The sequence below is a fragment of the Triturus cristatus genome, chromosome 6 (genome assembly GCF_964204655.1).
Source record: "Triturus cristatus chromosome 6, aTriCri1.1, whole genome shotgun sequence".
NCBI classification, from domain to species: domain Eukaryota; kingdom Metazoa; phylum Chordata; class Amphibia; order Caudata; family Salamandridae; genus Triturus; species Triturus cristatus.
The window spans coordinates 710,327,056-710,342,880 of NC_140589.1; the positions used below are offsets into that span (position 1 = coordinate 710,327,056).

At 41.4% G+C, this 15,825-nt stretch overlaps 1 protein-coding gene across 1 annotated transcript in view; it reads right to left on the reverse strand.

Annotated features, from left to right (window-relative positions):
* Positions 1-15,825, reverse strand: part of LOC146817750 (uncharacterized) — a 746,064-nt gene that overhangs the window by 558,311 nt on the left and 171,928 nt on the right. The window contains exon 16 of the mRNA XM_085609232.1: positions 12,752-12,944. Within this exon, the coding sequence (XP_085465358.1) occupies positions 12,752-12,944 (193 nt within the window). The remainder of the gene's footprint in view (positions 1-12,751; positions 12,945-15,825) is intronic.

Below are 15,825 nucleotides of genomic sequence, written 5' to 3' on the forward strand. Positions count from 1 at the left end.
TGAGATTGCTAGAGACAGGTCTCAAGACACTCAAAGTTCTGCTCCACTGAGTCAAGATCCACTAGGACAACCAATTCTTGAAAATGAAGCAGCAAATATGATGAATGAAGTGGAAACAGCAATGCATCAAGCTCAAGAAGATATTATGGACTTAGGAAACTTGGAAGAACAACTAAATGTTGAACAGGAAGAAATATATCAGCAAGTCAGATAGCAGATTGACCATGGATTTCTTCATGAAAAGAATGCACATGCACATCATTTCAACCTATCTGAATGTATGTCAGTGGTCAAGCTGGAACAGGAAAAAGTTTCTTAATTAAAGTTTTGACCAGTTATCTGCAGAAAACAACAGATTCACATTTGTCTTGTGCTGTAACTGCTCCAACTGGGTTGGCAGCACGCAACATTAAAGGAATTACATTGCATTGTTTACTTATGCTACCTGTAGAGCATGAAAACAAATTTGAATATCACAAGCTATCTGGAGAAGCTTGTTATGAAGTTTCAAGAGTGCTAAAGAAAATGAAACTTTTAATTATTGATGAGGTAAGCATGGTCTCAAACTTAATGCTTACTATTGTGTATTTAAGATTGCAGCAAATTCTTAAAACAGAGTACAATGTCTTATTTGGAGGAAAACATGTCATAGTTTTTGGAGATCTAGTGCAACTTACTCCTGTAAAAGGACAACCAGTATTTAAAACACTTGTGCGTGAAGACACCAGAAAGTCTTTGGGAAGTGTTGGAAATGTTCACATTTGGACATATTTTGAATACAAAGAACTCATTACAAATATGTGACAGGCAAATGATGTTGATTATGGAACTATTCTTCAAGATATACGAATTGGAGTACTGACAGAACATGGCAAACAAGCTTTGCAAAGTCGACTACTTACAAACTTGTTTCCCAATGAAAATATAGTTCCTGAAAAAATATATAAGAAAATTGCAGAAAATAAATCTATAATCTGCTTAATGCCAACACTGTGTGAGTCTTCTATATTCAATGAACAACTTTTGAAGCTACAAAAATGAAGAAATAATAAAAATGGAAGCCATTGATAAAATAGAGCATGAAGGAATCACTATTGTTTTGACAGAAAAATTGAAAACAAAATTGGATTATTTAGAAAAATCTAAATCTAAAACTGCTGGTTTAGAAAAGAATTTATATATTTGAATAAATTGTCGGGTAATTTTACGATGTAATTTGGATGTGGAAAAAGATTTAGTAAATGGAGCAATGGGTAAAGTTGTTGATTTTGTTAATTATCAAAATAGAGATGGAATTGAATTTTTTTAAATCAAATTTGATCAAATTGAAGAAGTAAAACAAATTGGTCGTTGTTCAGTTCGTTTTTTGCTTGTTAAAGATTTATATGTTCGTAGAAAACAATTTCCTCTTTCTCTGGCATATGCAGTGACTATTCATAAATCTCAAGGTTTAAGTGTAGACAGTGCTTTGGTGAACATTGGAAGTACCGTATTTAAAGAGGGTATGGCATATGTTGCTTTGTCCTGAGTCAGAACTTTATCTGGATTGTATTTGATTGATTTTGATGGGACAAAGATTAGTGCAGATGCAAACTGTGTAAAAGAGTATTATCGGTTAAGAAGAGCGTATGCTCCCAATTTAGGTGAATAGCCTGTATTTGAAAAGCGTGTAGTAGGTCGAAAAAGAAGATATGAGAACATCTGTAGTGAAGTTATAGAGAAGGAAAAAATCAAGATAATGTTAAGATTGCAAGCAAAAAGAAAAAGTACACTATTGAAGAGATTGTTGGGTATCAGTTAGAAAATAGTTTGGGTATCAACTGCTATGCTAATGTAGTGGTCAATGTTGTTTTTTTTCTAGAAAGTTTGCAACAGCAAATTATGGAGAATCGTGAAAAAAGATTTTGTTCCTTGTTGCATTGTATTTATGAAAAATTGAGAACTGATAAAAGGAAAATACAAAGTGTTTCTGATATTCGTAATCTTTTGGACATATGTTCTGGTTCTACACAATTTACGCAGAATATTCAACAAGATGCTCAGGAATTTCTAATGTATATGCTTGCAGTATTGTAAAATGAAGGAATAGAAACTGAAAATCTTTTTGGCCTTCGTTATAAATGGGAACATGAATGTGAAAATTGTATGTTTAAATGTAGCACTAACCTGGATACTGAAAGATTTATATATTTGACATTACCAGACTGTAAAACAGTGTCTTTCAACAAACTAGTTAAAGCAGCAAATCAAAACATGGAGTATAGCCAATGCAAATCAGAAATGTTATCAACATTATTTATACAAAGATTTGGTCAATATATAATTTTAATGATACAACGTTGTACAGCTGATGGAAGAAAATTGGAAACTTTAATTAAACATTTTGTAGCAAGCCCACTATCTATATCAGGAAGAACTTTTGTAGCAGTAGCAATTATTTTCCATGATGGTCCTTCTACAACATCTAGACATTACACTGTCTATTTAAAATGCAATAAAGGATGGACATATTGTAATGATGCTCAATTGGTTTTTAAACGTTTGCCTAGCGAATGACCAAATTCTTACCTAATATTTTTAAAGCCAAAGAACATAATTCGGCCTATTAAGAATATGTTAAAAAATATTAATACGATTACTATTGGACAATTTCAGTATACAGGATTTCAGAAATACCATTTGGCCTAGAGGAAAGGTATAAATTTAAATTATGGACTTTTTTTTGGACATTCGCACAGCATATATTTTTTAAAAACTTCATTTAAAGTATATGAAAATGATAAAGAATTGTTCATTTAATTATTAATTCAGTTCTTTGAAATTGAAGTACGAACATTTTCTTAGAAGAAAGCATTTAATATATATGAGATTTGTGTTATACGGTATGTTATTGATGATGTTTTTGTTTTTTGGAATGGTGAAAAATAGTTGAGTATATTAAAAATATTTTTGACACACATTTGTTTTTTTTTTAAACAATCTTATTGATTGTTTTTTTTTTGCCCGCTGTTATGTGATGAGTAACATTGAAATCACTGTTTGTAGTGAACTTCAATATATTCTGGGAACAGCAAAAAAGGCAAACAAAATATTTCATATAATGTTCAAATTATGTTGTGTTGTATAAAATATAATATTATATATTATAACTGAATTTTTTCTTTTCTTTCACAGATCCTAATTCTTATATATGAAATTTTCAGAAATTTAAATTATTAAAAACAACTGAAAAAAATGTTAAGCATTTGTTCATATCTACAACTGTCCAGGTAAGATTACCTAAGTATTAAAACACACAATGGGATGTGTTTGCACACTGGTGAAGAAAGGGGGGAAGGACTGACTTGATATGTGTGCAAACATGCTCTATGGGCGTTTTAAGTTAGGGGATAAAGTCCCCTTGAATCATGAGGGTCCCTGAGGCCAACTAACCCACCAGGTATGTGCAGGAAGTGCCAGAGAGTTGCATTGCAGAGAGGTGTAAAATGGGGAATGGTCTCGGACCACCTCTCTGCAACGCAGCTCTATGATATTTAATAGAGGGACATGGTGGGCTAGTAGGACCAGGGACTTTCAGGATTAAAGAAGACTTAATTCCTCAACTTAAAACACGCTACAGGGTATGTTTGCACAGGTCACATCAGGCCCCATCCCCTCTCTTCACCACTGTGTAAACACGCCCTATAACCTTTTTATGTAGGGAGATTAAGTCACCTTGAATCCTAATGGTTCTAAGAGTCCAACTAGCCCACTACGTATGTCCAGTAAGCACTACAGAACTGCGTTGCACAGAGATGTAAAAAGGGGCATGGCCTAGACCACCTCTCTGCAACGCAGTGCAATGTTGTTTACTGGAAGCATGTATTCTCTTTACAACAATGATATTATTTAATTAACTAGTCAAGTATCAAAGGAATGGCATAAACAGAAAAACTAATACAGCTACAATATTCTGTGCAGAATGTATGCAAACTTCTAATCTCCAAAATAGAATTGATCCACTCTTTAACATATTCAGTTAGTAACTAAGCAGTCTAGGAAACATTCTGTGTGTCCCAACCACTTGTACATTCATCCATCCAGCACTATGTATCTATCCTATTACTTTGCTAAAAACCTAAGTACTTATAAATGTATCTTGCACTCTACTTGCAGTACTGAAATTACTCTAGTTATTTGTCATATATTTAAGGATTGGCCTAGTCACTAACCCTAGTACAAATCAATTTATATATATACTATGTATGCAGAACTGAAAGAAGCTACAAATTATTAATACACTCTTGAAAATACCCAGTTTATATCTATGTAGTTTTGGAATCTCTCTGTCATAGGATCCCATGTGACCTGAAAAAATTTGATTGGTTCATAACATTTCCCATTGTAACTATTGAAGGAACGCAACTATTTCAATCATTCTTTTTTGAGCATATTTGGAGTGATATCTCTGTGCTTACCTCCTGTCACTCTCATGCAATTCTTCAACCAACCAACTAGCAATATGTTCATTTTGTAACAGTCTGCCGATACCTAAGCACTTATGGGGCAGATTTAGAAGCATCCTGTACCAACATGTCACTTTTTGTAACATAGTAATGGAGCCAGACACTCCTTCATATTTACAAAGAGAGGAAAAGGCACCCTGTGTAGCTTCTCTTCTCCATGTAAATACAACCTCTTCATACACACCACTTTGCATTGAAAGGGCGTTCAATAGGTGTTGCTGTGGATGTTTCCACACAACACTCATAGAACAAGACACATCTGCAGATTTATCAGAAATCATAAATGTGCAGATATGTGTGAATGCTGCACCATCCTCCAGGTGGCAAGGCACAACAAGGAGAATTGTTTTCATTTCTCCTCATTTTTTCTCTTTCAACGTATGCTGCATTGCACAGCATACATTGAAAGAGGAAAATGCCTTTACTGATTGTTTTTGTGCAGAAAGGTGTCCCTTCCTGCACAAAAACAATCTCTCTATGACACAGACATTCTTGCACCATGGTGCAAGGATGCCTGTGTCACTATATGTCTGCAGTTTCTGCAGCAGTGCAGAGGGAAGCATAGAGTTGCAACATATTTATCTACATATGTTGCATCTCTGTGCTTCGGAAGTACCACAGCATAGTGCAGCTAAAGAGCTTACAGTATCACGCTGCAGCACTTCCTTATAGTTCTGCACTTATACATTCACCGTACACTACTAATGCATTCTTTCAGTCAATTATGCTCTACACATACATTCAACCAAACTTTCACACATTAACATACAAATATAGTTCTTTCTTTAACCAGAGAAGTTAGTTCTGATAAGAAATGTTTTTTCTTCTTTTTTTAAAATATTTTTTTTGTATTTTTCTCAACAATTTTGAATTTATTTTGGTGTTTTAAAAATAAAAAAAAGAACGAAAAAAACAGGAAACTTCAGGAATTATGCAGCATTCCCCCCCCAAAAAAAGTCTAGCAACGATGATTGTGTTGCGCAGCACACACTGCTTCAACAGACTGCTCCCCATAAGAAATTAGTTTGTTGCACTTTATGCAGTGCTGCTTAAGTAAAGCAAATTCTGGGCGTGTGTCCGAGGGTGAGGTAGATGTAGAAGTGCCAGAGGTACTAGGAACTGTAGGTGGAGGGTTCCGTTCTGCTATCCGAGACTCCTCCCGAGCCAGATTCCGGATGTATAGTCCTGAGGTGCTTGTACATAGAGGCAGTACCGCAAGAGTAATTTTTTTCTGCACTACCTCTGGACAAGACACGCTCACAGATCCGGCAGGTGACTTTGGTGGCATTCACTTTCTTCTGCCCCTCCGGAAAAGTGAAGAACTTCCACACCACCAATACTGGCCTTTGTGGACGAGGAGGTTCTGGTACAAATTCTTCCTCCGAAGAATGTTCTGTCTCCTCCTGTGGCTGCTGTCCTGAAGCCATGATGTTGTTTTTGTTTTCAAAAACACCATAAAAATTGATGGAAATAGGTTCTTCCAAGCACAGAGATGTCTCTCCAAAGAAGCTCAAAGAAGAATGATTGAAATGGGTGGGGTCCCTCAATAGTTACAATGCAAAATGTTATGAACCAATAAATCTTTTTTTTTCAGGTCACATGGGAGTCGCGCACCCTGCGCTCATGAAGAACGCGCCCGACGCGACTTCACGAAAATATATTTAAAAGTAATATAACTTTATTACAAATAGAAATATATTATTTTTGTGAATACCTTAGATAATCTCTAGCCTTAATATGTACATTAAAGACACATATATATCATTTTAGAACATATATCAACGCCCCAAACTTGCCCTCGCAAAAGCAGCACTCCACACCAGTGTTCCTCATAAAGGCATTTATTCGAGTACAAACATGCACTGCCTCTCGAACGGGTCTCAGTCGCCCCATCCATCAATGCCGACGCATTTCGAAGGAATCCCTTCAGATTTACAAGCCCACAGATGGGCCTCGTTTGGCAATGTCTGATGTAATCCCTCGCTGGTGTTCCACAACATGCCTTTATGAGGAACGCTGGTGTGGAGTATGTGTGTGTGTATATATATAGATATATATATATATATCCTACCGCTGTAGGTAATTATAGTTAGGACCTTATTTTTTTTTCAAAAAATGTTTTTTATTTTGCCAATATCTTTGACGACGTTTGACGAATCTTCGCGGAATTTACAAAACTAATGGTTTACTCAGGTCAGCTACTGCCTTGGAAGTTTCAGGGTGATATGTCAAGCGGGGGCCGAGAAAATAAGGGGCGGTTTCAAAATACGTTTTCTCTATGTTAATTTCCGTAGGAACTTTAGACACGGCTGCAGCCCGAAATGTTGGACGGAATTACACCAAATTGGGCAAAAAGTTAGCTCTTGGTTCAGAAAGCAACCTTTTTTTAAATGGTGTAAATCTGTTCAGTACTTTCTGAGAGATTCAAAAAACAATATTGATATCTGAGGGCCGAGGAGGACCTGCAAACCCTGCCGAGCAAGAGCTTCATTCTGATTGGCTGCCAACACTCCAAATGAAAATGAGTTAGCAGACATCTTGTGACTCGGTAGCAGTCACAAGACAACAGTAAAAAAAAAAAAGATTAAAAACAAGAAAAGAGGGCAGGATAGAAACACCATGACCCCTAGGCCTGCTCAGGGGGTCCCACAGGGACACTTAGGGCCCAAATAAAGCATTTTTATAAATATTTTCGGCCAAATTCGCGCTGGGTGCACGAATGAGGCTGAAAAAATTAAACATAAATGAAGCACGGGCTCCCGCGCTTTCTTTCTTTGAGCCCCTAGGTGGGCCCGGTCCCGAGGGCAATGAGGAAATTATATGCGGGGGCCTGCGGGGGCACCCTCAGCCCCGGGGACCGCCACCTCCTCGGGGCTTAGTTAATCATATCCAGGGGGGCATGCGGCCACCCCATAGCCCCGGGGACCACCAACTCCCCGGGCTTTTAAAAAAAAAATGATTGGGGGGAGGCTCCTGCCCCCCCACGCTGCCCCGGGGACTGCCACCTCCCCGGGGCATTTAAATATTTTAGGGTGGGGGGCCTTGCAGGCCCCTCAAGCCCCGGGGACCACCCCCTCCCCGGGGCTACTTTCTAAAACAAAGTGCGGGGGGGCTCAAGTCCCGCCACACTGCCCCAGAGACCACCACCTCCCCAGGGCACTGTTGATTACAATACGGGGTCAGTTGCGGCCCCCCGGTCCCAGGGATCACCACCTCCCCGGGGATTTAATCAGTTGGGAGGGGTGCTGCGCAGCCCCCCCTCCTGGAGCCCTAGATGGCCCTGGGGACAGCCACCCTCAAGGGCAAGCTCCAGCAATGTCCCGGGGTGCCCACCCAGGGAAGTGGGCCACATGGCCCCCCTGCCGTACTATTAATAAAATAATTTAAAAAGAGGCAGTGCCCCGGGGGATAGGGTGTCCGGGGCCATAACTGTCCTCAGGAGGGAGGCCCCCCTCCAAAACAATAAATAAAAATAAAGGCTGGCCAGGCCCCGGGGGATGGGATCCCTGGGGCCAATAGTGGCCTAGGGGAGGGGGACCTCCCTCCCGTATAAATTTTTAAAAAAATACACAAGGCCGAAATTGGCCTTGGGAGGGGGGCCGCGTGGCCTTATTCCCGTTTTGTTTTCTTTTTTTTAACAAAATGGGTGAGGCCCTGGGGGATGGGGTCCCCAGGGCCAAAGAAATAGTAAGAGAAGGGGGGCCCACACAGCCCCCCCTTCTAAAAAGATCAAAACAGACAAAAAGATGGCACCTTGCCGGAGGACCCGCCCCCTCCCTGCACCACTCTGCAAACGCACCTCCTGGAGTGTTCTGGGTTGGGAGATTAAGTCCCCTTGAATCCTGAGGTTCCTTGGGGGCTAACTGGCCAACTAGCCCACCAGGTACCTCGAGTGAGCCCCACACAGTGAGATTGCTGAGAGGTGGTTCGAGGCCACGCCCCTTTTTACACCACTCTGCAAATGTGCCTCTTGGCTAGCAATCACCAGATGACTGGCCAAAGTGACATGCACATTTTAAACTTAAGAGCACAAAGTTTCCTGCTGTCACTCAGCAGCAGTGGTCTGCCCCATCCTGACACTCAGTTCAGGATGGGTCAGTTCCTGAAAAATTCAATGGTAATAAATAAACTTTATTACCATATTATTTTCAGCTCTGGCCTGGGGCTTTTGTTTGTGGGGCGACGCTCCTCTGCTTAAATAGAGGAGCCACCCCCGCTGAAGCCGATGTTACAGAAGCAAGAGGAGAATGGAGACAAGCTACTCTTGCTGCAGCAGCAGTATCTATTCTTATGGCTGATAGTAGGCTGTTGGATTGCATTGAGATAAGAGACTCTAGATAGTGTCAGGCAGCCTAAGCCATTGACATTGACATTGAGCAACACCAGCTGTCTCCAGCCACACCTGATTGAACCACAGACATGTAAGAAGGCAACCTTGTCCCAGTCTGGAATCTGGTGGCCATTGGAAATTAAATGTCTAGAGACAGGGACAACCACTGGCACAAATGGCATTGTTCTTCAAGACTGATTTTATTAATGTAGAAGTGTTACCAGGTCTGAATGAATGGAAACCAGTCTCAAAAAGAGGGCTACCTAAAATGAAAAACATCTGTTTTCATAAGTTTTTTCTGTAACACATATTGTTAAAAGATTTGCCATATTTAAAGACTAGAATAGGTATTCAAAGAGCTAAAAAAGAGGTGCCGTAGTGTAGCTGCTTATTCATTAAGGGTCTGTTTCATAAAGCGTCTTACCCCAATTATGTGTGATTACACCAGGAACTCTAGGAGCAAGGAAAACCTTTTAGTACTTTCAAATTTAAAACACTGCAGTCCAGCTAAAAAGTGCTGTAACTTTATCATTATAGGCACGGCTGTCTTCAAGATAAGTGCTGGTATTATCCAGTGGCCGCTGGGAACATTTGAAAGTGGTGAGGCATAAAATTTGTGGCGGAGTGCACCGTGGCAAGCGAGCGAGCCAGTACAACCTACGGGGGCTTTTGGGGGGTTTTAGACCCAAGAAAAGCTTGAAAAAAGAGTGGGCAAATGGTGCATTTTCAAACAAATTTGAGAAAGCAAGAAGGTTAATAAAGCAATTGTGAAAGTGTAGCTATTACATTAATAAAGAGATGTCATATAATAACATAGGTAGCTACTTATTCCATTCCTTGTAGGTAGAAATGTTTCTGAAGCTTGTCCCTGCTGGCACGCAGCTTGTATGCTGGTGCGTGGCAGGGCCTAGATTCAGAAACATTTCTGTCTGCCCCAGTCTGGTTTCCAGCTATAAAGACACTCTTACTCTTTGAAATGCGGAGTTGCTCTGCACATCAAAGAGTGTGAGTGTTTAGATACAGTGGGAACGCAACTCGAATCTCGAAGCAGGTAATTAAGAGTTTGGCCGCGGCAGGATTTACATGACAAGCGCGCCAGTTGGTACACAAGGAGGACACAGTCAGTGTCCTCACACACAAAGTAATTTGGACTTCGCAACAGACATGATCCTCCTCTTTTGGTTGGCACCGGCACACACACAGGGGGAGATTAAGATTTATTAAGTCTTAGTCAAATGATATTTGATTTGCCCAGAATCACAGGATGTTGAGCTATCGACACTGATACTTGAACCTGGTTCTCTTCAGATGAACCAGGTTCAAGTCTCGGAGTCGATGGCTCAACATTGTTGTATTGTGTGCGACGTAGTGTGAACTATGGCAGTCGTGGCCGCAATGGCCAGAGCAAAGCTGCGGACTTTGGAGGGTGTGTGTGGGTGGGACGTGTGCACTGCAGTAATGGCTGTCATGGCCAGAGCAGAGCTGCTGACTTTGGGGGCTCCAAAGTCGGCAGCTCTGCTCTGGCCATTACGGCCATGACTGCAGTGCACACATTGCATGATTGATCATGCACTAACATTATATATTATCATAATATATTTTTTCAAATTCACTCACTGTCACTAAATCATGAATCTCAGCCGTGATAAGATCAAGGCAGTAGCCAGGCTCAGTCAAGATTAGAAGCTGCTAATGAAATAGTGTGCGCGAGGTCTGCCGGGGCAACGAGGTCAAGGCAGTGAAGCAGAGATCTCCTGACTGGGGTGCTCCCGACTTGGTTCCCGATCCCGACTCTCTCTCCACCAATACTCCCTTCCTTGTGTGCAATCAGCAATGGCCTCAGGCCTGCAAGCACGAAGACAGGAGGGGGGGAGAGAGAGGCTGAGCTAGGGCAGCAATGACCAATCACTGCGTGGCTTCAAAATAAAGCCATGCAGTGATTGGCACTGATGCTCCCCATGCTCCTGTTGGACATGCCCAGTCACAGGAGGCTCCACGTTCTCTGCATAGAGACGCAAGCAGCCAATCCACGCACTGCTAAAGCAGCGCTTGGGTTGGCCTGGACAGAACAACTCGTCGCTCCTTAGGAGACCATGGGACTGAGGCTTTGATCTTGCCCTGCCTCCTTTCATTGTACAGGCGAGACTATGGATTGCACATGTCGGGCTGGCCAGGGAAAGGCACCTGGTAACCCGACACGTGCATTGCACAGTTCTGCGACTCATTCACTGCTCTAGCTGAGAGTCTGACTCCTGACACCGCCCCCCAAGCCTGCCGCAAGCAGCCAGACTAAAGTGAGGTTACCGGTCAGTAAAGTAAAGTAAGCTGCATTTAATATTTTAATCTGCATGGGCCTGGGGCAAACTAATCAGTGGGGCGACTCCCAAACGCCTACACAAAGGAACGACCCCTGGTATTATCCCTCTGAAAGTGTGTTCACACATGCAGAGGAGAGTCAGCTCTGCTGAGAAGTGCTAGTATTGTCGCAGCTGAGCAGAGAAATAGGGGTTCTTGTGCATCAGTCCTTTTGAGATGGTTTGGTACTATAACATTAAAATGTATGGTAGCCATGTTGAGATGTGTCAGAGTTAATTGAGTGATGGCATAATGGGTTTCGGAAGGCCATTTCAGTTTATTGGTTGCCTGTTCACATGACCTATTCCCAACCAACAGCTTGGAAATTATCGCCATCTTTATTTAAAAGTATGAGTTTATAGTAAGTTTTTTGCTATTTCTGGACTGGTACTGAGAATTGTCTTTAATTCAAGTCTACCAGACAGTCTAGTTGCAAAAGAGATATTTTGGGCTTACCAAGAAAAGGAACAGGTGCCTCCTATTTTCTTCAAGTGATTTTCTTTAGTGTCACTCTTATTTGCTTACTTTCTATTGGATGACCATACCTGTTTCAGCTTGTGTTTATCTCTCCCTTGCAGCATAGCCTCCTTACCATTTCTTTGATTAACTAGCTTATCTGCTTCATGTGCTCACTTTTTATGGACTTACCTTTTTATTTTTCTTTATGCACTCCATTAGGGTGCATGTGTTTTCCAGCTGCCTCCCTTATGTGCCTTTCTCCCCCCTTCATGTTAGCCTCTCATGCCCTTGTTGCTTCTCCCACATTTGCCGTATTGCTTCATCCCCACCACCCCAACCCACTTCTGCAACCTACTCCTTCGTTTTAACTATTGTTTTCTAAAAAAGGCACTTTTGTGCTACTTTATTTTAATAAACCGTTCCACCCAAGATCCATAAATAAAAAGAAAAAAGACTGTGTCCTTCTGAAGGTGCACACATGCGTTTAAACAAAATGAGGCGGCTGCTGCATCATCACTGTTTTTTGTGCAACATGCTGCGATGCTGTACAGCATGGCCAAAAAAACATTGACACAGCAAACAGGTGTCATAGGTAAGACCTATTAGCTTTGCTAATGCTTGCTTATGCAATGTTATTTCTATGGCCAAACAGCTAAACCTTCTGTTCCCTTCAGCACAGCTGTGAGTCAGGCTTCATCATGCTCTCTTCTAACACATATTTTGATTTGCGTCCTTGTCACTTGTTATGCTGGGCTAGGGCTGCTGGAGGCATTTGCGACTGGATACAACGAGAAGAAAAATAGAAAACTTCCTCCACATGCCCCAGAAGAAGCAATATTGCAGGAAGGAGAGCTGTTTCAAGTAATTACGATTTGCCCTGATGAAAATTCAGACAGGAGTCCAACAAACACAGGTCAAGAGTAAAATGCAGAATACAGCCCTCCAAGGGAGGCCTCCTACGTTATGCATTCAACATGACGAAGGAAAAAAGTATCTAAGTGATTTTCCCAGTTAAGACTGGGTACCTAGTGTGTGAGATGCGCACCAAGAGGCATCTAAAGCACACCATTCCAACAAAGGTTTTGCTTCATGCATCCCTTACTTTTATCCTTCTCAATGAACTGGCTGGCCACAAGCAACAGCTGCTTCTGAAGGGCCTTCAGATCTTTCAAGGCAACGTCATAGATGATGTAGGCCCCTCGTTGGTCCTGAGCGTGCAAGCAGCCATCTTGAAGGGTGTAGAAGTCATCATGGTTCTCAATCTCCGAGAGCTCCATGAACTGGGCGTTGTGCACCTGCAAAATGGTATGTTATGCACACACAACGTCAAAATACAGAAAATGTTGAGTTGACAAAATAAGTTGAGCGATGGCAAATATTAAGTAGGATGTGATCCCCCAGAAGGATGATCTTAACATCCAATACAGAAACAACCCTCACTCAACAAGGTTAAACTTTTCTGCTAACTGTACAAGAACATATGCAGTCACATCAACAAAGCTAGCATTCTGTGCCCAAAGAAAATACATGTAGGTATCCTGAGGTAAGTAAACTTATGTGCAAAAAGTACCTGTATTGCTTGTGGGTACAGCAAGTTTGGGCACTTTCCTGTGAACTTAAACTACACAGCTTCAAAGAGAAGGCATAGCTACACATATGAAACACTAGTTTTGCAGCTCGATGTGTGCTGAACTCACAGGCTTTGCACACCACTAATACCCAGTGGATGAATACAGAAAAAGTATGAAAATCAATCCAATTTTTATCAACTTTCGCGTATATGGGGCACATGGATGAAAGAACAGGTATGCGGGTCCTTAATAGCGATTTTTTGCGAATCGCTATTAAGGACTCGCAAACTGCTATGTAGGTAGGTTTCGCATTTAAAATAGCGATTCCTACGCATTCCTTATTTGCGAAGTCTCATATAAGGAATGGCTACTCATTCATTTCTATGGGGCAAGAGGCCCATAGGAATGAATGGGAATTGCGTGCGCAATTTGCGAGTACCCAATAGGTACTCGCAAATTGCACACGCAATTTCAAGGGTGCAAGGGTTCCAAAAGGACAGCCTGTTACACCCCTGAAATGTGCATGCACATGAACTTGAAGTTGGTGGTAATTTGCGATTCCTTACAGAAATATCGCAATTTGGAATGTCTACTAGAATAGCATTTAGGGAATCGCAAATTGCAATTCTTAAAATGCAAGCGCAAAATAGGGAATCGCAAATTTTGCGATTCCTCATTTTGCGAGTAGGTTTTTGCTTACCTATATTGCACACAACTAAATTGCGATCTCAAATGCTGAAATTATGCGAATTTCAGCATTTGCGATCACAAATTAGCTTGATACATCTGGCCCTAAAACCCTTGTGCTGTCAAATGGAGCTTCCACCCACTATAAGCCAGTGAAAAAATGCCATCTTCAAAAACAAATTTCCGACACTGTGATTTTCAGAGTGAACTCCAAGCAATAATAATTGCAACTCACAGTCGAAGAGAACAATAGATCCAAAGTTACTTTCATAGTTAGATGCAGATTTTATAAGCTTTTCCTTTTTGATAATTATTTGTCCATTTCCTGGCTATTTCAAAAACTGGTGAAGGAAATACTCCATTTGAATAATGCCTAAGCTAGCATCATCAGCAACCAATCAGAGACTGGCTATCTTTCGAAATACCTAATTGAAAGCATTCAATGTGTATTTAACCTAAATCCACTTGTAGATTGTATAAGACGTAAAACATCAAATCGTGATGGAATAAATAATGTGGATGGAATTATTTTCCCCACCTTTATGTATATTTTACATTTAAAGCAACTGGTGGATTGTACTCACAATTCTTATGGTGGAGGAAATTCCACAAGCAGACTCCCTTCTGCATTTAGGGCTTTATTCAGAAATCAAGGAAATTGTTTTACCACATCTCTCTAAATATATCAGACGGTTAACCCATTGGAGGAAGAGTTTAAAGACAAACACGTGAGGCATTGTTAACTATCCACGCCTCTAATGAAACACTGTCAGCAGATTCTGAGCAGAAGCGGCAGCACGAGTGAGAGGTCCATGCCCATGGCTTTCAAAGCCTGCAGGAATACTTGGAGTCAAGCGAAACTCTTGCAGGGAATGAATGAGGGATAACCAGTTCCTTATTTATTAGCGGGAGCCTTTGGCATAGCATGCCCTAAATGAAGTAAAACTATACACATGTTGACCTTCACCAAGGCTCATGAAGATACCATGGTAATGCCCAACGTCAATGATTTTCAATAGAATAGGTGCATCCGTTGACCATAAGTCAAAGTTATCCCGCCAAATGATTTACACTAAGCTTATAAATAACCACTGTCTCAACCGCACACATATTGCCCACTACTTATGCTTTAAACAAATAGGCATATAAATACACTGTAAAGCACCCAAAAAAAGAAACAAAACGGGCCATAAATAAAAAATAAGGCAGTTTTCCAGAAGGTTCAGATGGTACAGCAAGGGGTGTCATCCAGGAGATCGATTTGTTACCAACAAAATTGTGACCATTCAATTTGGGCTTGTCAGTCCACCACCATATTTGATGGCACCTCTTTCACGCATTAATGCTATGTAAAGCATGGCACTCTTGCAGAGAAATGCAGAGTTGTCCTCGGCATTCTGGAAGACAACCCTAAGCATGGCATGGACAATTGTGATATGGATACTGGAAAGAACCCTAGTTTTACGGATTAATTTCCAGTACTTGTCAGCCGCGGCTGCTGAAGGTAAGAGCGGTGAGACGGTGGGGCCGCCTGGGGGGGTTTTCGAGAGACGACCAGGAGGGCAATTGATTTATTTATTTAATTTTCCCTTGTGGTCGTCTCTCGAAATGCCCACCCCCCCCCCCCCCCCCCGGCAGCAATACCACTCTTATCTGTAGCAGCTGGTACTTGTATGTAGTGGTGGTAATTCTGTGATGCCGCACAGGCGTTAAAAATATTGGACCAAGGCAGTTTCTGCCATGGCAGCTGGAGTCATCCGAAGGTACAAACACCTGCTGCCATGGTTGGAATTTCTGAATATGGCAGACCTTTCTCCACCGGTGTGACAGAGGAGGTTCCTCCACCACAAGGACAGACTGAACCTCTGTCATAGACTCACAACCAGCCTATTAATATTGTATGTGGCTGAGAGCTTCA